At 44.5% G+C, this 24,898-nt stretch overlaps 1 protein-coding gene across 1 annotated transcript; it reads left to right on the top strand.

Moving 5' to 3' along the window:
* The first annotated feature begins 738 nt into the window (after positions 1 to 738).
* Positions 739 to 24,898, top strand: LOC142971590 (pleckstrin homology domain-containing family G member 3-like). Its single transcript, XM_076112166.1, has 18 exons — positions 739 to 821; positions 2,762 to 2,821; positions 10,359 to 10,795; positions 11,610 to 11,710; positions 12,212 to 12,281; positions 12,374 to 12,420; positions 14,339 to 14,489; positions 14,652 to 14,783; positions 14,880 to 15,062; positions 15,564 to 15,656; positions 15,917 to 16,003; positions 16,325 to 16,358; positions 16,510 to 16,611; positions 18,111 to 18,143; positions 18,311 to 18,321; positions 20,016 to 20,144; positions 20,316 to 21,813; positions 22,617 to 24,898. Exons 2-18 carry the CDS (start codon positions 2,773 to 2,775, stop codon positions 23,480 to 23,482), a joined length of 4,023 nt encoding a protein of 1,340 aa, XP_075968281.1. The 5' UTR covers positions 739 to 821; positions 2,762 to 2,772; the 3' UTR covers positions 23,483 to 24,898.

Below are 24,898 nucleotides of genomic sequence, written 5' to 3'. Positions count from 1 at the left end.
GGTACATGTTGTACTTTAAACTGTGGTACATCTCAGAGGTACATATTGTACTTTTTACTGTACTACATCTCAGAGGTAGATATAGTACTTTATACTGTACTACATCTCAGAGGTACATATTGTACTTTATACTGTACTACATCTCAGGTACATGTTGTACTTTATACTGTACTACATCTCAGAGGTACATATTGTACTTTATACTGTACTACACCTCACAGGTACATGTTGTACTTTATACTGTACTACATCTCAGAGGTACATGTTGTACTTTATACTGTACTACACCTCAGAGGTACATATTGTACTTTATACTGTTCTACATCTCAGAGGTACATGTTGTACTTTAAACTGTACTACATCTCAGAGGTACATATAGTACTTTATACTGTCCTACATCTCAGAGGTACATGTTGTACTTTATACTGTACTACATCTCAGAGGTACATATTGTACTTTTTACTGTACTACATCTCAGAGGTACATGTTGTACTTTAAACTGTACTACATCTCAGAGGTACATATAGTACTTTTAACTTGTGGTACTTTGAGTATATCTTGATGCTAATACTTTTGTACTTTAACTTTTGTACTTTCTCTTGAAACAGAGCATTTGTACACTGTGTCATAAGTACTTTTACTGCAGTATGTGAGTACAGGTGAGAGTACCTGTGAGGTGTTCTTGGAGAACCCTCTGCTAGTTCTCAGAGGAACCGTGTTTGAAATGAGGCGCATGCGCAGAGGGTGTGCTAGATGTGAGTGAGTTTCCAGCTGCAGAGGAGCAGAAGCTGTGAAACAAGTTGTAATTAAAGCAGAACGAGGTGAGTTCACGCTTCACTCTTCATGTTTCATTCACAGCTTCAGGTTCTATAGAAAGGGCTCAGAGGGAACGTCTACACGGAAGTGATTGTTCAGTTTAAACCGTTTAAAGAACACAAAACAAATCTCCGTTAAGAAACCTTCACTGTTACGGATCACGCGCTTGTCTGAAGAAAGACGTTCTTCTTCAAACATGCGCTGTTCGTCAACAGTAACGACGCGGACTTGATCTTTAATTCGGCGTTGATATGAAAAGAGAAGCAACAAGAGAACTTTGACTTTTCGTGTATTTAAACTTTAACTGTTCCGCTCGCGACCAGAAACACGCCCTACGAGCGGCAGAGAGCCAGCGGAGCAACACGGAAACGAGCCCGGACTGCTCTGAGGTTCCACCAGGTACAGAGCAGAACGTGGAACAGATAGAACCGAACGGAACCCGGGATTACACCGAGTCACACGAGCTACCACGACCTGTCGGTCTGTGTGTGGACTGTTAATGAAAACACAAGGAACTTAGAATTAAACATTATTAATCGGGATTCGTATGAGAATATAAAGGCTTCATATGAAACTTCATTATCACTGTGTGTGTGTGTGTGTGTGTGTGTGTGTTCGTGAGGGTGTGTACCTTAATGAGACGTTAGTGAGACGTCAGAGTGTTTGAGAGAGATAAACATCACTTCCTGTTGTCTCTTACAGTCTTTCTGGTTCTTCAGTTTTCACAGGTTTGTTTTTGTTTTGCCTTCATCGTCTGTGAGACAGCTGACTGTAAAGAACACACACACACACACACACACACACATATATATATATATATATATATATATATATATATATATATATATATATATATATATATATATATATATATATATATATATACACACACAGAGACACAGACACACACCACAGACGCACGCAGACACATACATACACACAGAGACACACACATACACACACCACACACACGTAGATGAAACATGTGAGGATCATAACTGACCAGAGATCAGCATGAAGAACAACGAAACAGGAAGTGATGAAGTTCATCTTTTAAACTTCTCTAACAGTTTAATATTAAGAGGAATACAACAGCTGATCTTCCTCGTGTGTGTGTGCGTGTCTGTGTGTCTGTGTGTGTGTGTGTGCGTGTCTGTCGGTGTCTGTGTGTGCGTGTGCGTGTCTGTCGGTGCGTGTGTATGTGTGTGCGTGTGTGTGTCTGTCGGTGTGTGTGTGTGCGTGTCTGTCGGTGTCTGTGTGCGTGTGCGTGTCTGTCGGTGCGTGTGTATGTGTGTGCGTGTGTGTGTCTGTCGGTGTGTGTGTGTGCGTGTCTGTCGGTGTCTGTGTGTGCGTGTCTGTGTGTGTGTGTGTGTGTCTGTGTGTGCGTGTCTGTGTGTGTGTGTGCGTGTGCGTGTCTGTGTGTGTGTGTGTGCATGTCTGTCGGTGTGTGTGTGTGCGTGTCTGTGTGTGTGTGTCTGTGTGTGCGTGTGTGTGTCTGTGTGTGTGTGTGTGCATGTCTGTCGGTGTGTGTGTGTGCGTGTCTGTGTGTGTGTGTCTGTGTGTGCGTGTGTGTGTCTGTGTGTGCGTGTCTGTGTGTGTGTGTGTGCGTGTGCGTGTCTATGTGTGTGTGTGTGCATGTCTGTCGGTGTGTGTGCGTGTGCGTGTCTGTCGGTGTGTGCGTGTCTGTCGGTGTGTGTATGTGTGTGCGTGTCTGTCGGTGTGTGTGTGTGTGTGTGTGTCTCTGTCGGTGCTTTAAATTAAAGGTCATCAGGCGGTGATGCATTCAGGGACACATTCAGCTCACTTTAATGAGTCAGACCCAAAGATTTACCATTAAACTTGCAGTCAGCCTCACAGGACAAGCCACACACACACACACACACACACACACACGCAGAGTGAGGATGATGAAGAGTAACATCTTCATCAGTGTGTTCCTGTCTAGGTTCCTGTGTGATGCCTGAAGGATCTCACAGCTCCTCCTATGACGTCTCGATGGACGAAGGTAAGAAACTCTTCTTCACCTGGCTGTGGTTGCCATGGTAACGGTGACCTAGTACATTCAGGTTAATACCACAGAAGAAGACAAACCGTGTTTATTGGACCATCTGATGAGTTGCTGATGAACTTTCAGTCGATCAATTGAAAGTTAAATTCCTGACGGTTTCTCTGACTCTGAAGAAGATCATGAGATGTGAGTGAAAGCTCCAGAACACGCTGCTCACTGTCGCTGTGTTACTGCGGTGCGTTCAATGTCATGAAGCTTTACAAGCAGCAGGGGGGAGGCTTTGGCCCTAGTGCGCTAACACAGCTAAAGGGCTAACGGTGCTAGCAGCGCTAACGGTGTTTACCTGAGAGGGAACCGGAGGGATCATAATTGATTTAACAAAAATTTGAAAGAAATAATTTGATTTTATACTAATAAAGCTATTTAGTTATAACTCATAAACCAACCGTCACAGTGCTGCTGTCTGCTGGTCCAGTCCTCTGTCTGTCTGTGTGTCTGCGTGTCTGTCTGTCACAGATCAGTCCTTGTTGTTGTCGTTGGTGGAGGGAACCGGCAGCTCTCACATCAATAACACCAGAAACACAGAGGACAATAGCCGTCTGTCTGTCTCTGTCTCTCTGAGCCGTCTGTCTGTCTGTCTCTGTCTCTCTGAGCCGTCTGTCTCTGTCTCTCTGAGCCGTCTGTCTGTCTGTCTCTGTCTCTCTGAGCTGTCTGTCTGTCTGTCTCTGTCTCTCTGAGCCGTCTGTCTGTCTGTCTCTGTCTCTCTGAGCTGTCTGTCTGTCTGAGACGTCTGTCTAAAAAACAGTCAACATTTTCCAAAGAGCTACTTTAGTGTAAAACAATCTTTATTGATCTTAATATTTTCTGAGTCGATTGATTATTGGACAGTTGTACTTCACAGAGAGTTGGTTCCTGAGGAAGATCATGTGATTTGTCTGTAAGCTCCAGAAGAGCTACTGGCTGGTCTCTGTCAGCTTCTGGTCTAGTTTGTTAACATCTGCGAATGGACTCTGGTTCTGATCCAGTACTTGTTGAGTTGAGTTTGTAGTCTCTTAATTAAATCTGCACCGTCAGCTGATCTGAACATTTAAACTCTAAAAACATCAGAAAATAGTGAAAATAATTCATCATAAATCAGAACAAGGTGACGTCTTTAAAGTGTGAAGAAGAGCGAAACAGACGGAGATGGTAGTTTAGGAGAAGACCGACTCAGCACGGACTCTAGCAGATACTAACGGACTCTAGCAGACTCTAGCAGACTCTAACGGACACTAACAGACACTAACGGACTCTAGCAGACTCTAGCAGACACTAACGGACTCTAGCGGACTCTAGCAGACACTAACGGACTCTAACGGACTCTAGCAGACTCTAACGGACACTAACAGACTCTAACAGACTCTAACAGACACTAACAGACTCTAGCGGACACTAGCGGACTCTAGTGGACACTAACAAATTCTAGCGCACTCTAACGGACTCTAGCGGACTCTAACGGACACTAGCGGACTCTAGTGGACACTAACAAACTCTAGCGTACTCTAACAGACTCTAGCGGACTCTAACGGACTCTAGCGGACACTAACGGACTCTAGCAGGCTCTAACGGGCACTAGCAGGCTCTAACGGACTTTAGTGGACTCTAGCAGACTCAGCACGGACTCTAGGGGACTCTGACAGACTACATTTCCCATCAACCCTCACTGGAGAAGTAAAAGGTGGAGACCACACATTTACATATTATGTTTCTATATTTAGTTTTCTGTCTCTAATAACCGTCTCAAAGTCTTCTTCTCTGTGGAGTTTGATACATTATAAATGGATAAAGGATGTTTTTATTGATTATTGATTATTATTGGTTGTCACAGACAGCATAAATTATTTATTGTTGTTAACTTTCAGTCGATGTGAGAAGAAAACAGATTACTGAGAACTAGACGACTTTGAGACACACCTGCTTCATCAATATTTGTTGATGATGATGATGATGGTGATGGTGATGATGTCACTGAGTCAACACTCCAGTATGCTCCCACTACTACTGTCATCATTAAACCAGTAACCAGTTATTGAGTTCATTGTTTAGCTTGTTTCTCTCAAACAGGAAGTGACTAATCAATCATTGATTATTGTTACGCAATAGGCTTCACTTATTATCCTCCAGATTATTATCATCAGATGAAGCACTGTGATGTCATCATAAAATACATTCAACGCTTCATTAGAAAACCTCAATAAAAGCTGTAAATGTAAAACAATTCAGCCCTGAGATCATGACTCCAGTCCAGCAGGTGGCAGGTCTGCTCCTCACACTGAGGCCAATTGGATTAAGCCCCGCCCCCCTCCCCCCCTCATGCCAGAGCTGCAGGTAGATTGTCACGCTCAGACCTGAACAGACCTGGACACGCTCAGACCTGGATAGACCAGAAGAGTCCTGGTTACTGTCGGACCCCCGTCTCTTTCTGTCTCAGTGCTCTGTTCAAGGTAGGCTGGGATTTTAGAGAGAGTGTGTGTGTGTGTGTGTGTGTGTGTGTGTGTGTGTGTGTGTGTAACAGTAAACAAAGTTGTTCCTTAAATCCTGTTTTTGTGAAGAGTCTGGTTGGTGCTTCAACAGCTGATCCAGAGTCCGTTCCTGACGCTCTGGATGGAAACGTCTCCTTAGCAACAGACCCTGAGGCTCATGGGTAATGTAGTTTTTAGAGTGAGAGATCTAATTGACTTCGTTGCATAAGAGAGGAGCACTCTGCTGACGTGACCACCATGGCAACAACAGTGTTTATACTGGTTCATGGTGGTGTGGTTCGTGGTGGTGTGTACTGGTTCGTGGTGGTGTGTACTGGTTCGTGGTGGTGTGTACTGGTTCGTGGTGGTGTGGTTCATGGTGGTGTGTACTGGTTCATGGTGGTGTGGTTCATGGTGGTGTGTACTGGTTCATGGTGGTGTGTACTGGTTCATGGTGGTGTGTACTGGTTCATGGTGGACTGGTTCGTGGTGGTGTGGACTGGTTCGTGGTGGTGTGGACTGGTTCGTGGTGGTGTGGACTGGTTTGTGGTGGTGTGGACTGGTTTGTGGTGGTGTGGACTGGTTTGTGGTGGTGTGGACTGGTTCGTGGTGGTGTGTACTGGTTCGTGGTGGTGTGTACTGGTTCGTGGTGGTGTGGTTCATGGTGGTGTGTACTGGTTCATGGTGGTGTGGTTCATGGTGGTGTGTAGGAGTTGGACCTTTAAGGATAAACTGGGTTTGTACAGAGACCTGGTTCAGTGAGCAGCTGGGAGACGAGGGGTTAATCCTCCCTCAGCAGGAACTCTGATAATCCTCCACGGGGGAGGGGGCGGAGTCTCCACCTGGTTACCAGACAGGAAGTGATGTCACTACAAAGGTGTCCACACACACGTACACACACACACACACGTACACACACACACGCGTACAGACACACACACACACACACGTACAGACACACACACGTACAGACACATACACACACAGCAGATGAAACAGCAGAGTCTCCTATTGCTTTGCATTACTGAACTGAAACTGAAATTAATTGCAAAAACATTGCTGAAAATAGATATCATATTCAAAAACAATTGCAAAAAGCTTAATAATTCAAAAAGTTTAAAGATTACAAATATGAAAAGTCATATCACACCTCTCCTGAAAGAGCTGAACATTTTGATATTCGATCGGTTTCTGTAGCTTAAAAATTTTCAGCGGTAGTGATATTTGTTGTAGTAGTACTAGAAGTTGTAGTTTTAGTAGAAGTATTAGTAATTAGAAGAAGTAGAAGTAGTAGTATCAGTAGTCGTAGTAATAGCTGTAGTAGTGGTCGTAGTATTTAATATAACAGTAGTAGAAGAAGTAGTAGTAATAGTAAAGTCAGTTTTTGAAGTAGCAGTAATAGCAGGAGTAGAAGTACTAGTATCAGTCTTACTAATAGCTGTACTAGTATTAGTACTGGTAGTAGCAGGAATAGCAGTAGTAGTAGCAGTTGTAGTATAAGTAATAGTAGTAGTGGTAGTAATATCAGTAGTGGTAGTAATAATATTGATGGTAGTAATAGCAGTAGTAGTAGTAGTAATAATAGTAGCAACAGCAAAAGTTGCAGTAGAAGTAGTAGTAGTAATACTAGAAATATTAGCAGCAGTAGTAGTAGTTGTCGCAGTATTAGTAAGAGCATTCATTATTTCAACAAAAAAGCCTAATTTTGAGTTTAAATAGTTAATCCATGAGGCTTTTATTTTGAAAGGGTGGGACTGGGTGGGGGGAGAGGAGACATACTCTTAATGTTTGACACACATAAACAGAGGTTATTAAATGACAGGCTTCATCGCAAGCATTTCAGTTAGAATTCACTCTTTGGGGCTTTTATTTTGAAAAGGGAAGGGGAGAGGAGACAGAATCATAATGTTAGATAAAGATAAACAGAGGTTATTAAATGACAGGCTTCATCACAAGCATTTCAGTTAGAGTTCACTCTGGGGCTTTTATTTAAAAATGGGGTGTGTGTGGGGGGCTCCTCTTAAAATCTCTAAGACCTGTGTGTGTGTGTGTGTGTGTGTGTGTGTGTGTGTGTGTGTGTGTGTGTGTGTGTGTGTGTGTGTGTGTGTGTGTGTGTGTGTGTGTGTGTGTGTGTGTGTGTGTGTGTGTGTGCGCGCGCGTGAGTGAGGAGGAGGTGAAGACCTCCTTCAGCAGCGTCGTGGAGGAGCGGCGGCTCAGACGAGTGTTTGTCTGGTTAGGTGAGTCGTTGCAGAGCGTCGTGAGACGACAGAAACTTTATTTAAACTCTTAAAGTCATGTTTTCATGATTTCATCAGAGTTTTATCAGAACGTTTAGTTTTACCACGTTTCCGTGTGTACTTGAACTCACCCTCAGATCTGTGGTTTACTGCAGCAGAGGTCAAAGTTCACATGTGTTTGAAAGTAAACGCTGAGTTGTGATTGGTCCACACGCTCTCATGCCGTCACATGGAGTCAACAAGTCCTCTTCCTGCTGGGTCAGTGAACGCCCCGCTGACTTCACTGTGTGTGTGTGTGTGTGTGTGTGTGTGTGTGTGTGTGCGCGTGTGCGTGTGCGTGCGTGCGTGCGTGCCTGAAGAAGAAAATGAGCTTCATCTTCAGTCCAATAAATAAACAAACACTGAGCTGTTAATGATGCATTCAGGACACATAAACAGAACAGGAAAATAATATAAGTTTATAAACACAAACACAGAATGAGTTGGTGTCACTTCCTCACAGCAGTCGGCCATATTTGATTCATTAAAATATATTTTATAAATAACAGATTGTTGTTTTACTTGTTTTCTTCTTACTTACCCGAGTTAGCATGCTAACTTTAAGCTATTACCATGTTTATTTCACGCTAACATTTAATGTGCAATGTTGAACATGTTAGCTTGAGTTTGCTAACATTCGTTAGCTTACTTAGCTAGCTTACTTTGAACATTTCACGGCAGTTAATGTGAGTTCTTCTTCTGTGTTTTTCTGGTGCTAATGTTTGCTGCTTGTTGTGGACTGTCAGTATCTCTGCTGCTCATTTAGCTAAACCTTCCGAGTGGTTAGCCGGTATGTTCGCTAACATTAAACTCGTCTGTTTCCACACATGATGTTTTCATCTTAATACATGTGAATTATGAGGCTCTGGTTAGCTAGCTGTTAGCACGCTAACTGGTGGAAGTTGGTTATTTGGTTATTTGGAGGTGGAAAAATCTAAATTTAGATAAAAATCATTTGCACGTTTGGTTGAAAAGTGAAGATGAAACATTTAGCATGATAACGTGTGAACAATAAGCCCTTAAACCTTTAAACGTTTAAGGGCTTAGGGTCATGTTTAGCTTCATAGTACGTTAGCATGTGTGATATCTATATTGGAACATGACTTCATGATTGTTTTTACTTTGTTGCACTTGTTTTAACATATTTGTTCGTTAAAATGATTTAAATTTCTCTGTTAAAATGGTGAAAGTTTCCATCTGAGCTCAGAGTCGTGTGAAGAAAGAGAATCAACAGCATGTTCCTCAAATCAAACTGTGACCACAACAAATCCTCAATCAATGGTTGTTAATGGTGTGATCAGATGATTAATGAGGGAACCTCCTCCTCCTCTTCCTTCTTCACTTCCTCCTCCTCTTCCTTCTTCACTTCCTCCTCCTCTTCCTTCTTCACTTCCTCCTCTTCCTCTTCATTTCACAAACCTGATTTAAATTCCTCAGCAGATAAAAACAAGGTGAAACATTCCAGATGTTTGGAGTCGTGATGATTCTTAGTTCTTCATGTCGACTCGAAACATTCATCATTCATCATTATTCTCACTTCAGATCCTCAGGAACAAAAAACAAACTCCTCTTTCTATATTGAAACATCTCCTCACTGACTCTTATTGTGAAAGTCAGCCGTCAGTGAGCACAATTGGACTCTGATTGTGTAAAAAGAGGGAAGTTGGAGGTTTTTACATTCACTTCAAGGGTCAGGGTTTAGGAGATTATGGGGTTTAAGGGTCAGGGTTTAGGATATTCTGGGGTTTAAGGGTCAGGGTTTAGGAGGTTCTAGGGTTTAAGGGTCAGAGTTTAGGATATTCTGGGGTTTAAGGGTCAGGGTTTAGGAGATTCTGGTATTTAAGGGTCAGGGTTTAGGATATTCTGGGGTTTAAGGGTCAGGGTTTAGGAGGTTATAGGGTTTAAGGGTCAGGGTTTAGGAGGTTCTAGGGTTTAAGGGTCAGGGTTTAGGAGATTCTGGGGTTTAAGGGTCAGTGTTTATGAGATCTGGGGTTTAAGGGTCAGTGTTTAGGAGATCTGGGGTTTAAGGGTCAGGGTTTAGGAGATTATGGGGTTTAAGGGTCAGGGTTCAGGAGATCTGGGGTTTAAGGGTCAGGGTTTAGGAGATTATGGGGTTTAAGGGTCAGGGTTTAGGAGATTATGGCGTTTAAGGGTCAGGGTTTAGGAGGTTCTGGGGTTTAAGGGTCAGGGTTTAGGATGTTCTGCGGTTTAAGGGTCAGGGTTTAGGAGGTTCTGGGGTTTAAGGGTCAGGGTTTAGGAGGTTCTAGGGTTTAAGGGTCAGGGTTTAGGATATTCTGCGGTTTAAGGGTCAGGGTTTAGGAGGTTCTGGGGTTTAAGGTTCAGGGTTTAGGAGATCTGGGGTTTAAGGGTCAGGGTTTAGGATGTTCTGCGGTTTAAGGGTCAGGGTTTAGGAGGTTCTGGGGTATAAGGGTCAGGGTTTAGGATATTCTGCGGTTTAAGGGTCAGGGTTTAGGAGGTTCTAGGGTTTAAGGGTCAGGGTTTAGGAGGTTCTAGGGTTTAAGGGTCAGGGTTTAGGAGGTTCTGGGGTTTAAGGGTCAGGGTTTAGGAGGTTCTAGTGTTTAAGGGTCAGGGTTTGTTTTTGCAGTTTCAGAACAAATGTTTTTGTTGACTATTGATTTAGTTCTCCTCAGTACTGAGTTTAAAAGTTCAGTATCATGATCATGATCAGCTAATCAAAAACCTCTTCTGATGGAGATCTCTTCATTAAAACAGTTTCCTGACTATCTGCCCCCCCAGACTCCCCCCGCTTGTCCGCCGCCTCCATCAGCAGTAATGAGGCCACGCCCTCCGAGGCCTCGGACCACCGCCCGGCGAGCCTGATCTCCACTCTGTCCTCTGGTTCCGGATCCTCCCGAGACGACAACCTCGTCCCGCCGCCGACCACCCAGACCTCCGACGTGGACCTGGACTTCATCCCTGCAGGGGGCGGAAGGGGGGCGGGGCCACGCCGGGAGCCTGCCTTTAAGGGGCGCAGCCTCGGCCTCATACACAACAACAACAACAACAACAAAGAATCCACGCCGAGCCGCGTCTCCAGCCGGCGCCACCAGGTGTCCCCGTTCATCAGCAGGAGCATGGCGCCGAACCCTCAGCTGACCTACCTGGACCGGGTCATCATGGAGATCATCGAGACCGAGAGGATGTACGTCAGAGACCTGCGAATGATCGTAGAGGTGAGTCCTCGAGGACGTTCTAGTCCCGCCCCCTAGAGGACAGAGTCTCAGAGGACAGGACTCCTTTAAATAAATATACATTCAGTAGAATATAGAGACTTTAGACCAGAGGACAGAGTCTCAGAGGACAGGTCTCCTTTAAATACAGCCGGTAAAGACTATAATTAACTGCTTAAGACCTTCTGGATTAGCTGCTTATGTAACAGTGAGGATCACAGATAAACCTGGACCCAGAGTGAAGATCTGAACCTGCTGGATGACGTCCAAACTGTCCTCAACAAGACAGAGACTCTCTGACACAGAGTGAGACGTGGACCCTCGTCCTGTAGACAGAGTGAGACGCGGACCCTCGTCCTGCAGACAGAGTGAGACGCGGAGCCTCGTCCTGCAGACAGAGTGAGACGCGGACCCTCGTCCTGCAGACAGAGTGAGACGCGGACCCTCGTCCTGCAGACAGAGTGAGACGCGGACCCTCGTCCTGCAGACAGAGTGAGACGCGAACACTCGTCCTGCAGACAGTGACACGTGGTCACTCGTCCTGCAGACAGAGTGAGACGTGGACACTCGACCTGCAGACAGTGAGACGTGGACACTAAAATCAAAGTGCAGAGACAAACTTCAGATGTGATCACTTGAATCTGCGCGTTGATCCAAACAGGAAGTAATCAGTTTATAGTCAGAGTCAACACTGCCCCCTGCTGGACTGGAAGAGACACACCGTCTTTGATTTGATTTGTTTTCTAACTCGTTAGATTGTGATTTTTAGTGAAGTAGATATAGTAAATAATTAAATCAAGATCATTTCTCCCCCCAGGACTACCTGGCTCACATCATCGATCAGTCCGATCTATCGATCCGTCCTGAGCAGGTCTGTTTTCTGTTTGGAAACATCGAGGACATCTACGAGTTCAACAGGTGACACGACAGCAATATGAACTCAATAACACTCAATAATAATCCATTTTGTTTGTTTTATTCTTTATGATATAAAGCAGTGAACTGATTTTGTTTGAACTTTATTTAGACTTGAGAACAGAGTGATGAGACAGCTCCACCTGCTGGTCAGGTGACCTCGTTACACTTCCTGATCATCTTCACTCTTATCTGATGAAACATTTAAAATTATATTTAAAAGTCTGGTCACATGATCTTTAACAGCTGATTAGTTGTCATTAAATTGTAGATGTTTAAATTTCCTCATTTAGATTGAGATTCAACTTTATTGTCAAGTGCTAGGGCAACGAAATGCAGTTTTAGCATCTGACCAGAAGTGCAAAAAGAAGCAGTAAAGGTGCAATGTGCTGGATAGATAATAATTTAATATTTGTAATAATGATTTTAATGTTTACTGAACAATCAAAGTGAAGTCGTGATGTCGTTGTTGTCGTGATGGTGACAAGTGTTTCCTGTCCTCAGCGAGCTGCTTCAGTCTCTGGATCTCTGTGACAATGACCCCGTCGCCGTCGCCAGGTGCTTCGTCCTGAAGGTGAGCAATAACTGATGATGATGATGATGAACAGCTGAGACTCTTCATCCCTCTGAACCAGACTTAATATTCATGACTCTGTTTCTTTTCAGAGCGAATACTTTGAGATCTACACACAGTACTGCACCAACTACCCAAAGTAAGTACAGTCCACCACAGTCCACCACAGTCCACTACAGGCCACTACCATCCTCTACCACCCACTACCATCCACTACAGGCCACTACCGTCCACTACCATCCACTACCATCCACTGCAGTCCACTACCATCCACTACCATCCACTACCATCCACTACAGGCCACTACCATCCACTACAGGCCACTACCATCCACTACCGTCCACTACCATCCACTACAGGCCACTACCATCCACTACAGGCCACTACCATCCACTACCGTCCACTACAGGCCACTACCATCCACTACAGGCCACTACAGGCCACTACCATCCACTACCATCCACTACAGGCCACTACCATCCACTACAGGCCACTACCATCCACTACCGTCCACTACCGTCCACTACCATCCAATACAGTCCACTACCGTCCACTACAGTCCACTACAGGCCACTACCATCCACTACAGTCCACTACCATCCACTACAGGCCACTACCATCCACTACAGTCCACTACCGTCCACTACCATCCACTACAGGCTACTACCGTCCACTACCATCCACTACAGGCTACTACCATCCACTACCATCCACTACAGTCCACTACAGTCCACCACAGGCCACTACCATCCACTACAGTCCACTACCATCCACTACAGGCCACTACCATCCACTACAGGCCACTACCATCCACTACCGTCCACTACCATCCACTACCGTCCACTACCGTCCACTACAGTCCACCACAGGCCACTACCATCCACTACAGTCCACTACAGTCCACTACCGTCCACTACCATCCACTACAGGCCACTACCATCCACTACAGGCCACTACCATCCACTACCGTCCACTACCATCCACTACCATCCACTACAGTCCACTACAGTCCACCACAGGCCACTACCATCCACTACAGTCCACTACAGTCCACTACCGTCCACTACCGTCCACTACAGTCCACTACCATCCACTACAGTCCACTACAGTCCACCACAGGCCACTACCATCCACTACCATCCACTACAGTCCACTACCGTCCACTACCGTCCACTACCGTCCACTACAGTCCACTACAGTCCACCACAGGCCACTACCATCCACTACAGTCCACTACAGTCCACTACCGTCCACTACAGGCCACTACCGTCCACTACAGGCCACTACCGTCCACTACCATCCACTACCATCCACTACAGTCCACCACAGGCCACTACCGTCCAGTACCGTCCACTACCATCCACTACCATTCACTACAGTCCACTACAGTCCACCACAGGCCACTACCATCCACTACCGTCCACTACCATCCACTACAGGCCACTACCATCCACTACCATCCACTACAGGCCACTACCATCCACTACCGGCCACTACCATCCACTACAGTCCACCACAGTCCACTACAGTCCACTACAGTCCACTACAGTCCACTACCATCCACTACAGGCCACTACCATCCACTACAGGCCACTACCATCTACTACAGGCCACTACCATCCACTACCATCCACTACAGTCCACTACCATCCACTACCATCCACTACAGGCCACTACCATCCACTACCATCCACTACAGTCCACCACAGGCCACTACCATCCACTACAGTCCACTACAGTCCACTACCATTCACCACAGTCCACTACCATCCACTACCATCCACTACAGTCCACTACCATCCACTACCGTCCACTACAGTCCACTACCATCCACTACAATCCACTACCATCCACTACAGTCCACTACCATCCACTACAGTCCACTACCATCTACTACCGTCCACTACAGGCCACTACCATCCACTACAGGCCACTACCATCCACTACAGTCCACCACAGTCCACTACAGGCCACTACCATCCACTACCATCCACCACAGTCGTTGTTCACTCCTGTCTCTACTCGTTAACACCTTATTATTTTGCCTCTTGTTCCAGTTCGGTTGCAGCTCTGACGGAGTGCATGAGCAATAAATCTCTGGCTAAGTTCTTTCGGGAGCGGCAGGCGTCGTTGAAGCGTTCGCTGCCTCTCGGCTCATACCTGCTGAAACCTGTTCAGAGGATCCTCAAATACCACCTGCTGCTCCAGGTACGACATCAACACAGCTGTTATTATCATCCAGTATCATCATGATGATGACGGTGATGATGGTGATGATGATGACGGTGATGGTGATGGTGGTGATGATGATGATGATGATGACGGTGATGATGATGATGATGATGATGAAGATGATGGTGTTTCCTGCAGGAGATAGCAAAGCACTTTGACCCTCAGGAGGCGGGCTATGAGGTGGTGGAGGAGGCCATCTACACCATGACGGGCGTGGCCTGGTACATCAACGACATGAAGAGGAAACACGAACACGCCGTCAGACTGCAGGTCAGCCACAGTACTCTCTGCTCACATAGTACTCTGCTTAAGTACACGTTTGAGGTACTTGTACTTGAGCCAACATGGAACTGTGTTTTTCTTCAGGAGGTTCAGTCTCTGCTGCTGAACTGGAAAGGTTCGGACCTCACCACCTACGGAGAACTGGTTCTGGAGGGAACCTTCAAAGTTCACCGTGCCAAAAACGAGAGAACGCTGTTCCTGTTCGACCGCATGCTGCTGATCACAAAACGCCGCGGAGAACATTACGTCTACAAGACGTACATCTCTGTGAGGAACGCTTCACCCACCACATGACCACTTATCAAGTCAAGACATGGGGGAAAGTCTCCATGAGTTTATAACATACATATATACATATATATATATATATATATATATATATATATATATACATATATATATATATATATATATATATATATATATATATATATATATATATATATATATATATATATTCAAATAAGCAAGATATAGCATTCTAATATTCAGGTAACGGTGATGGAGGTTGCTGATGTCCACCAACAACCTGAATGTAATAATTATTATACATGTTTTACACAACACGCGGAAGAAAATGGACAAAGGAAAATCGATTATATAGTTATATATGATAATTCAATAGACATCAGATACTTAAAATAGATGATATAAATCAAAGTAACGTAGTTTGACTCATCAAGACAAAGATTTTCAAACACTGCAGAAGTAAAACCAGACAAGAAACCAGACGTTTGTTTGTTTGTTAATGTCTCTGTGTGGTTTCAGTGCTCCACTCTGATGCTGATTGAAAGCGCCAAAGACTCTCTGAGCTTCAGTGTGACTCATTACAAACATCCCAAACAGCCTCACACCGTTCAGGTGAGATCATCTTCACCTGTTCACCTGTTCACCTGCTCAAGTTTTCTTCTGGAACCCCATCATTTTATTATTTGTAGTTTTTCTAAATGTGCTTATTCTTTAATCTGTATACGTGTGCTCGTAGACATGGGCTGAATATGTACATGTATGTAAATACACTGTATTTATTTTGATATATATAAAATCCTTCATGTTGAGTTGATCCTTCAGTGTCTCTGGAAACTGAAATCAAAAGCAGAATGTTTGCTTCATGTTTCCAGGCGAAGACGGTGGAGGAGAAGAAGCTGTGGGCTCATCACATCAAACGCATCATTCTGGAGAACCACCAGGCCATCATCCCACAGAAGGTCAGACACCACCAACACCAGTATACACTCCAGTACACGCACCAGTATACACTCCAGTACATGCAACAGTGTACACTCCAGTATACACTCCAGTATACACTCCAGTACATGCACCAGTACACACTCCAGTACATGCACCAGTACATGCACCAGTACACACTCCAGTACATGCACCAGTACACGCACCAGTGTACACTCCAGTATACACTCCAGTACACGCACCAGTACACACACCAGTAGACACTCCAGTATACACACCTGTATGACCAGTATCAGCAGCAGCATCAAAGGTAGAAATGATTGTTGTCTTGTGTGTTTCAGGCTAAAGAGGCCATCTTGGAAATGGATTCCATATGTAAGTTAATGTTGAATGTTTGTATTAAAAAGTGTACAAATGTCCGTCCTCGTGGTGTCCGTCCGTCCTCGTGGTGTTTGTCTGTCGTGGTATTTGTCACATGAACTGTGTATAACTGAACGTCGATGTTCTCCCCTGTTCTCCCCTGTAGACCCTCCCAGGTATCGGTACAGTCCTGAGCGACTGAAGAAAGCTCTGTCTTGTCACTCTGATGAGTTTCCACCAGACGGTCGTCAGGGACGACAACAGTCCGGTAAACACAAACAACTTGAACTACTTCCTGTTGATAGATGTGATGAAGTACTTCCTGTTGATAGACGTGATGAAGTACTTCCTGTTGATAGATGTGATGAAGTACTTCCTGTTGATAGATGTGATGAACTACTTCCTGTTGATAGATGTGATGAAGTACTTCCTGTTGATAGATGTGATGAAGTACTTCCTGTTGATAGATGTGATGAAGTACTTCCTGTTGATAGATGTGATGAACTTGTAGCGTGAGCGGCTCCTGCCCCGTTTCTAGGCGGGGAAGTAGTTCGCACCTAACACGGTGGTCACTCCGTCGGCTGTCCCACCTGCTGAGGATATGCGTTCCTCCTTGAGGTCTCAGAACAATACCTTCGGCCTTTTATCTCACCCCGTAGCTAAATAGTTAGGATTTCGGAATTAATTGTCTTCTTGAAAGTCTTTTAGGGCTAATGCCCTAGGCGCTCTCAATGGGATGTAACCCTAACACCCTGTATGTAATAGTTATGTACATCGTCTGTACTTTACTATTGCCTATTGTGAACATTCTCACCATTTATGACTAACACTGCCAAGTCTTCACCCAGAGAACTCACCTTAAGCTCCTCTGCATGTTTCAGTCATCACATCTTATCGCACCATTAACGGACAGGGGAAGAGGGGTACATTGTTCTAAAGGACCAGAACACTGTTTTGGTTTCAGTCACTTACTAAATGTAAGGCTGTGTTTTTATTTAAGTTTTTCACACAAGATTCACATACAACAATTTCAATTCAATGAAACAGTTACAGTGGCTACAAGAACTAATTCTAGCATTCCTCTCTGTCAGCCTTCACTGATTTTGTAATGAGGTATTCTCCAGTCAGCTCTCTGACATTCCTACTTTTATGGGGGGTCTATCTTTCCTTTTTATGCTATCCTCTGATAGCAAAAGGGTCTTCTGTCCTCTAAGTGGGTAAGACAGAAAAGGGGTCTTATTTTGGGTAACTAAAAGGGTCTTATTTTGGCCATCTCTGAGGGGGTAAGAAGTCTATCCCATTCTCTAGTTGGGGTGGGGAGAAGCCCCAATCTCACAGTTTTTCTGCTGCTTTCTATGCTGATCTAAGGCTGGCACCTCCTTCATTTCATGTGTCACTCACACATGAGTCCTCCTCTCTCTAGAGCTGACACAGAATGTAACTGGTTTGATCCTGCTAGAACCAGAAGCACTGTAAGGCTCAAGTGACTATTTTAAACAAAGTGTCTAACTCTAAACAGTTTATATGTTAAATCACAGCTATCATAAAATAAAACAATTCACATTATGATGGTTATAAAAAGTGTAAACATGCTATATGTTGTGCTGGTTATACTTTGAAATCAAAAGGGTTACAGGTTATAATAGCTATACTTTATGCTTTCATACTTTTCTACGATCTTTCTACAAACTACTTCCTGTTGATAGATGTGATGAAGTACTTCCTGTTGATAGATTTGTTTTCATTCGTTTCTGTTTTCTTCTTCAGAGCCGATCAAAGAAATACTGAAGAGCAGCAAAGGTACGACTTCACTGACACTAATACTTAATGATTACATCAAGAAGTCAGATAATATAATAATCATAATAATATTAATAAAGATCATATTAATAATATTAATAATGATATGTTTAACCAATCATCATGTCTGCTTTTCTTCTTCTGCTTCTGATTCTCCTGTTGATCAGTCATCCTGAAGGTAGGAAACATGAACTGATGTCTTTAATACTCCTCTTCCTTCCTCCTCCTGCTGCTCTTCCTCCTTTTCCTCTTCTTACTCTTCCTCCTACTCCTTCTTCTTTCTCCTCTTCCTACTTCGTTTTCCTCCTCCTTCCTCCTCTTCCTTCTTCCTCCTCCTCTACATTGTGCTCAGCATTGTGTGTGTGTGTGTGGGGTGGGGGGTGGGTTGTTCCAGAGGGGGTGGGTCTCTCTCTCGCTGGGCGAGTGTGAGGAAGACCATGAGGAAGAGGAGGAGCTCTGCAGCAGGAAAGACTCAGTAGAGCAACTGATCTCGGTGTATGAGGAGGAGGAGGAGGAGGACTTCACCGGCTCCGTTCTGGCCGCCGTCTCCTTTTGGGCCCAGACTCCGTTTCCAACAGGCGTTACCATGGTGACGATCTCCTTCCTGTTTCCTCCATCCTCGCTGCAGCTCCCTAACACACTAAAGGGACGGTCGCTTACTGCCGGAGCTCTCGGTTCTGCTGCATGAGCTTCATGTGGTGAACTAACAGCAGCTGAGCTGAAACCTCAGAGACCTTCAGTTCAGCTTTTATTAACATTCATTTAATAATGTGCTGACTATGCTGTTCTTTGCTGATTCAGATACTTTCTTAGAACTATAATTAGCAGCATACAAATAACATTTAACTAACTTTAACTATTGAATATTATGTCTCCAAAACAACAGAACCAAACTCATCTCAAAATATCAAAGTGCTTCAAATTAAATCCGATTATATCACTCATTATTATCATTATTATTATCATCATTATTATTATCATTATTATCATCATCATTATCATCATTATTATTATTATCATCATTATCATTATTATTATTATTATCATCATTATCATTATAATTATTATTATCATTATTATTATTATCATCATTATCATTATAATTATTATTATCATTATTATTATTATCATTATTATTATTATCATTATTATTATCATTATCATCATTATTATTATTATCATTACTATTATTATCATCATTATTATCATTATCATTATTATCATTATTATTATCATTATTATTATTATTATCATTATCATTATTATCATATCATCATTATTATTATATCATCATTATTATTATTATCATTATTAACATCATCATTATTTTCATTATCATTATTATTATTATCATTATTATTATAATTATTATTATTATCATTATTATTATAATTATCATTATTATCATTATTATCATTATTATTATTATTATTATCACTATCATTATTATTATTATTATATCAAACATGTTTCACTTTGAGGACCCCGTAGTGCCATCGTGTGGTGAAGAGGAGGATTTATTCTTCTCTGGTGCTGAAGAATTTCCAGAACTACGACGGGACAAAATACAAAAGTGCTGAGAATGAAAAGATGTAAAAGCTCCAGAAACAAATGTTTCCGACTTCTGAAGATGAGACGGAGATCTGAAGAGCTTCAGGATTCTTGTTGCTCATTCGGTCTGTAATGAAGTAATAAAGACCCAAAACAAAACCACGCCTCCTTCCTGTGGCGCTTCTTCTTCCTCTCTCCCCCCAGAACAGGATGGTTCTGTGGTTTTTGGGTTTAGATGTTTGTTTGTTGATGAATTAAAACTCTTTAAACTTTTTGTTCTGCAGCTTTTTAACGTCTGCCGTCTTGTGTTTGTTGAAGGAGGCAGACGGAGGCAGAGTCTCCTCTGAAGGCTGCAACGAGAAAAATGGCCCACTTCCTGAAGAAGACGAGCCAGGTGGAACCGAACCGACGTGTGAGCCGGTAAATGATAGCACAACGGACGACTCGCAGGTTTGATACCACACGGTCCTCACGGCTAGGTCACCAGCATCCAGCAGCTTTCCTGCTTTAGTTCTTCTTCAATGACGTAGAGCTGGTCTCAGTTCTTAAAGCTGTTCAGCTTTGTTCAAACTGATAAAACATTCCAGTTCTAATCATTCATCCCGTCTTGGACTTGTCTAGCCCTCCACGGATAAGCTGCCACAAGAGAAGACGTCAGAGTCTGAACCAACTGAGATCCCTGAACCAGAACCCTCCTCCGATCCGGACAGTTTGTCTGCTACTCGTCCCGGGATCTCAGCGTCCCCTCAAAGCTCAGAGGAGCAGAAACCTGAAGGAGATCCAGAATCCACGGAGCAACCGTCCTCTGCCGCACCTGATTCAGACTCAAAGACCTTGAGTAGCGGGGAATCCTCCTCCTCCGAGGATGAGGAGGATGCGAAGGAGGCGCCTGTGAAGGAGGGTGAAGCTGCCAGCATCCTTCCTTCGTCTGTCCTGGACAAAGCTAGCGCCATCGCTCAGCACTTCACCCCCAGCATCAAACGAGGCACCCTGGTCCAGGACGACACCCGCTCCCTTGGCTGCGCGTCACCGCGGCTACTCAGCAGGACCGGCAGCAGCCTCAGCCTCAGCCCCGAACCTGCCGAAAGGATGTTGAGGCTCAACAGTATCTGTTCTGATCCTGTAGAGACCTTCGGCATGACAGATTTGACCCTGCTGTCTCCTCGGGACGACGACCTCTTCGACGCTGACCGAGGCATTCGGCGGAGGAGGAACTCCACCCTGTCCAAGCAGGACCAGCTGCTCATCGGCAAAATCAAGAGCTACTACGAGAACGCCGAGAACGAGGATGCCACCTTCAGCCTCCAGCGCAGAGAGAGTCTGACCTACATCCCCACTGGGCTGGTCAGGAGCTCCGTCAGCCGGCTCAACAGCATCCCGAAGGATGAAACCGTTCAGACGAATCCCTCCACCTCCACCACATCCTCCGGTCTGGAGTCGAGCTCGGCTTTACCCACGGATACCTCGGGTCGCATGGTCTCTAGTGACTCTTTGGACTCTTTCAGGTCTGATCAGAGAAGCACAGATCCAGAAGATTCAGAAGACAGCCGCTGGTCCAGATCTCAAAGCTTGCAGGACAATCCATCTGAGGACGAAGAGTTCAGACCTTCCTCTGAAATGATCAAGATCTGGCAGACGATGGAGCGAGAGATCGACCGATCTCAAAGCGACGGCGGAGGGCGGAAACAATCCCAAGAAGCTCCGAGAGGAACCGGCATCAGCCTCTCTGTCAAGACCTCAAACAAGAGCTGTGACGAAGAGGGCGGAGCGTCTGACCTCAGCACCATCACTGAGGAATCCACGAGTCCTTCGCCCCTCAGGCTCAGATCCTCCGGCGTGAGTCGGACAGGAAGTCTGAAGGACGCCCTGAAAGTGTTTGGGGAAGGTGTTTGGGCTCCGGTTCCTCGGGTCGCCCGGCTGAAGGCGGGGGGGGAAACAGCCGACGAGGACTCGAACCAGCTGGGCGACGTGGACAAGACCAAGAGCAAAGTCCTCAATCTGGCCCGCCAGTACAGCCAGCGGATCAAAACCACCAAACCGGTGGTCCGACAGCGGAGTCAGGGAGTCCTGATGGGCAGGAGGACTTTATCCTGTGTGGTGGAGGAGAAGGAGGCTCCAGGTACTGTGATGTTTGGGTTCTGCTACTCAGATATCAACCGTCAGGGTCCGCCATTGATTTTCTGAATTTGCACAAATTAACAAACTTCATTTTAATTCATGACACAAGTCACTTAAATACTGATTTAAATGAGCAGTAGTTAAGTATTTAAAGAATATGAGAAATTTAAAGTGTTCCAAATTTTGGGGATTTGAGGAAACATCATCAGGGAGTTTATGATAAAGATGTAATATTTAATTAAAAAGGAGTAAAAGTGAGTGAAATACAAGACACATGGTGGAAGAAAAAAGACCTTTAAGGATTATTCTGGTTTGTTCCTAGTTAGTTATTTGGTTAGTTGGTTGGTTAGTTGACTTAGTGAAATCAAAACATCAAAAACGGATATATTAAACATTACATTACAGTCATTTAGCAGACGCTTTTATCCAAAGCGACTTACAATAAGTTTCCATTCACACACTGATGGCAGTGACACCTACCTATCACATTCTATCACATTACAGCTACGGGAGACATTTTGGGGTTAAGTGTCTTGCTCAAGGACACATTGACATGCAACTAGTGGAGCCGGAGCCGGGGATCAAACAGCCGATCCTCTGATTGAAGGACGACCCTGCTCTCCACTTAGCCACCAGTCGCCCACCAGCACAAGCTGGTAGTTTTATCAGTTCTGATAACGTTGTGAGTCCAGCGGGTCCAGAACCTCCAGCAGTCAGAGGATCAAACAGAATGCAGTGAAACTAAGACTCAATAAAGAAAAACTGGAATAAAAATGTAACTTCTCGATGTTTTGTGTTCTGCAGGTAAACCCAACCAGACTCTGCTGGTTTCTCATAACCAGGCCACCTCTCTACCGCTGAGCCCCGTGGACCAGGTCCAGAGTCTTTCCTGCAGCTCGGCGGTCGTGGATCCGGGTCGAGCTCGCTCCCGCAGTCCTCTGAACCCCCTCAGCATCCCCCCTGCCATCGAGGGCTTCGACTGGCCCGACGTCCGAGAGCTCCGCTCCAGATACTCGGACCACGGCCGCCCCCAGCAGAGTCCCGTCGGCCGGAGTCTCTCCATCCCGGAGGAGATGTTTGACGGAGGTCTGAGGAGGCGCTCCAGCTGCTCCTCCGGCCTCCTCCTTGCCGCTGGGGCTTCTGCCGAGGTTCCCTCGTACGGCCGGGACGCCGGCAGAGAGGAACGCAGGAAGCGTCTGCAGAGAGCGAACTCTCTGGACCCTCGGCTGAGCGGAGCGCAGAGGACCGAGCTGCAGAAGCTCCAGGACCAGGTCGCTATTGGAGACCACGACGGGTACTACGTGGCGGCCGAGGCGCCGCTACCAAACGATGAGGAGCACAAGATCATCGTGGTGGAGAAGCTTCCAGAGGCTGAAGAAACACGAGAAGACGAGGACGACAACTACATCCAGATCCGTTCACCCACCAGCAGGGAGAAGATCTCCATCATGGCCGTCATCGACCGCTGCCGCATCTACCAGGAGTCCGACGAGTACAAACAGAGGCAGGACGTCAAAACCAAAACTGAGCTCGCCGCCGCCGCGGTGTCGTCCTCCAACCGTCGGGACGATGAACCGCAGACCGCAGGATCGAACTCCGGACCGAAGACAGAAGCCGGTCAGCAGAGCGGCGTGAAGAATCTGAGAGAACGGTTCCAGAGCCAGAGCTGAAAAAACCTCCAACGAATCAGAACTTAATGAAACTAGAGATATGTAAATACTCATGTTACTACAGCAGACAGATTATTTACTGAGATTATGAAAGAATCATTTTAAGCATCATTTAAACTTTTCCAGGGTTTAGATGACTAAATGCCTTTTTATGTAAAAATCCAACAAACAACAAAGCGTCCTCTGGAATTACAAATATGTAAATATCTTAAAATGACCTTCAGTCAGAATAACAGTTCAAAGTTATGTGGTGAACCGGCTTATATAATGTAATGTAATGTAATATATTATATTATTGTATATTAGCTTATTGTATATTATATTAGCTTATTGTATATTATATTATAATATATATATTAGAGTTACTGAAGAGACTGTCTAAATCAAAACTGAGGATTCCTGCTGTCAGTGAACTCACCACTAAACGGTCACATTTCTAACCTCACAGATTATTTTGTGTACATAAAGTTTTTAGAACATTTTTAGAAAAGAAACAAAAGGGAAACAAGAGACATTAGACTCTAAATGAAAACACACTTTGACTTTAACACTAATGACTCGTGACGTCACTCGAAAATTCAAAATAACGTTAAAGCTTTACGTTCACAACGAGTCGCCTCTGAATTCAAGAGAACCATAAAGAACTGACCGATACCAAAAGGGACTTAAAGGAAGAACGTAGAACCTGGACGGACTGAGAGCTAGCTTGTTAGCTCGTTATCTAACAGCTAGCTCGTTAGCTAACTGCTAGCTCGTCAGCGCGTTAGCTAACAGCTAGCTCGTTAGCTAACAGCTAGCGTGAATGTCAGGATGTTCTTCTGATAATTAGATGTTTTAAAGACGGAAACAACGTTAAACGTTCTTTTAAAAACCCGCTCACATAAACACGGACGCTAATAATCAATCAATAAAAGAGAACTTCTTAATAAAATATTTTAAAAATATAATCTCCTTCATGGTTCTGATATTCTTTCATTATGCAAATTACCTAAATAATTTCACCCTCAGTATACAAATTATGGTGAATTAATTTATTATATATTAACGTGTTGATTTCTATGTTTTTGTGCCTTTTTTAGTTTTTCTATTTTTTGTGAAGTTTTATTTACTTTCTTCATGTATTTATTTCCTCATACGTTTTGTTCTCCGTAAACAAAAGTAACACCTAGAGCAGCTCTATAGAGCAGCTCTTAACCAATCGATTCATTTTAGCGCCTTGCTCGGTGGCACGCTGGCACATCTGGGACTCAAACCTGTGACTTTCTTTTTAACCACTGTTGCACCCGGCGCACCATGTTCCTCCTATTTATTTCACCTGATGTAGAAACAATTCTGTTGTCTGTATTTCTATAACTGTGTGTGTGTTGTACACAGATGTTTGTGTCTTCTGTTCCTTATTAAAGCCACTGAGGATCA

This window comes from Anarhichas minor, unplaced genomic scaffold (genome assembly GCF_050575085.1).
Source record: "Anarhichas minor isolate MPS153535 unplaced genomic scaffold, ASM5057508v1 ptg000047l, whole genome shotgun sequence".
In the NCBI taxonomy this organism is placed as follows: domain Eukaryota; kingdom Metazoa; phylum Chordata; class Actinopteri; order Perciformes; family Anarhichadidae; genus Anarhichas; species Anarhichas minor.
Note: the sequence above shows the minus strand (reverse complement) of the source record. Positions and strands in the feature narration are given on the sequence as shown.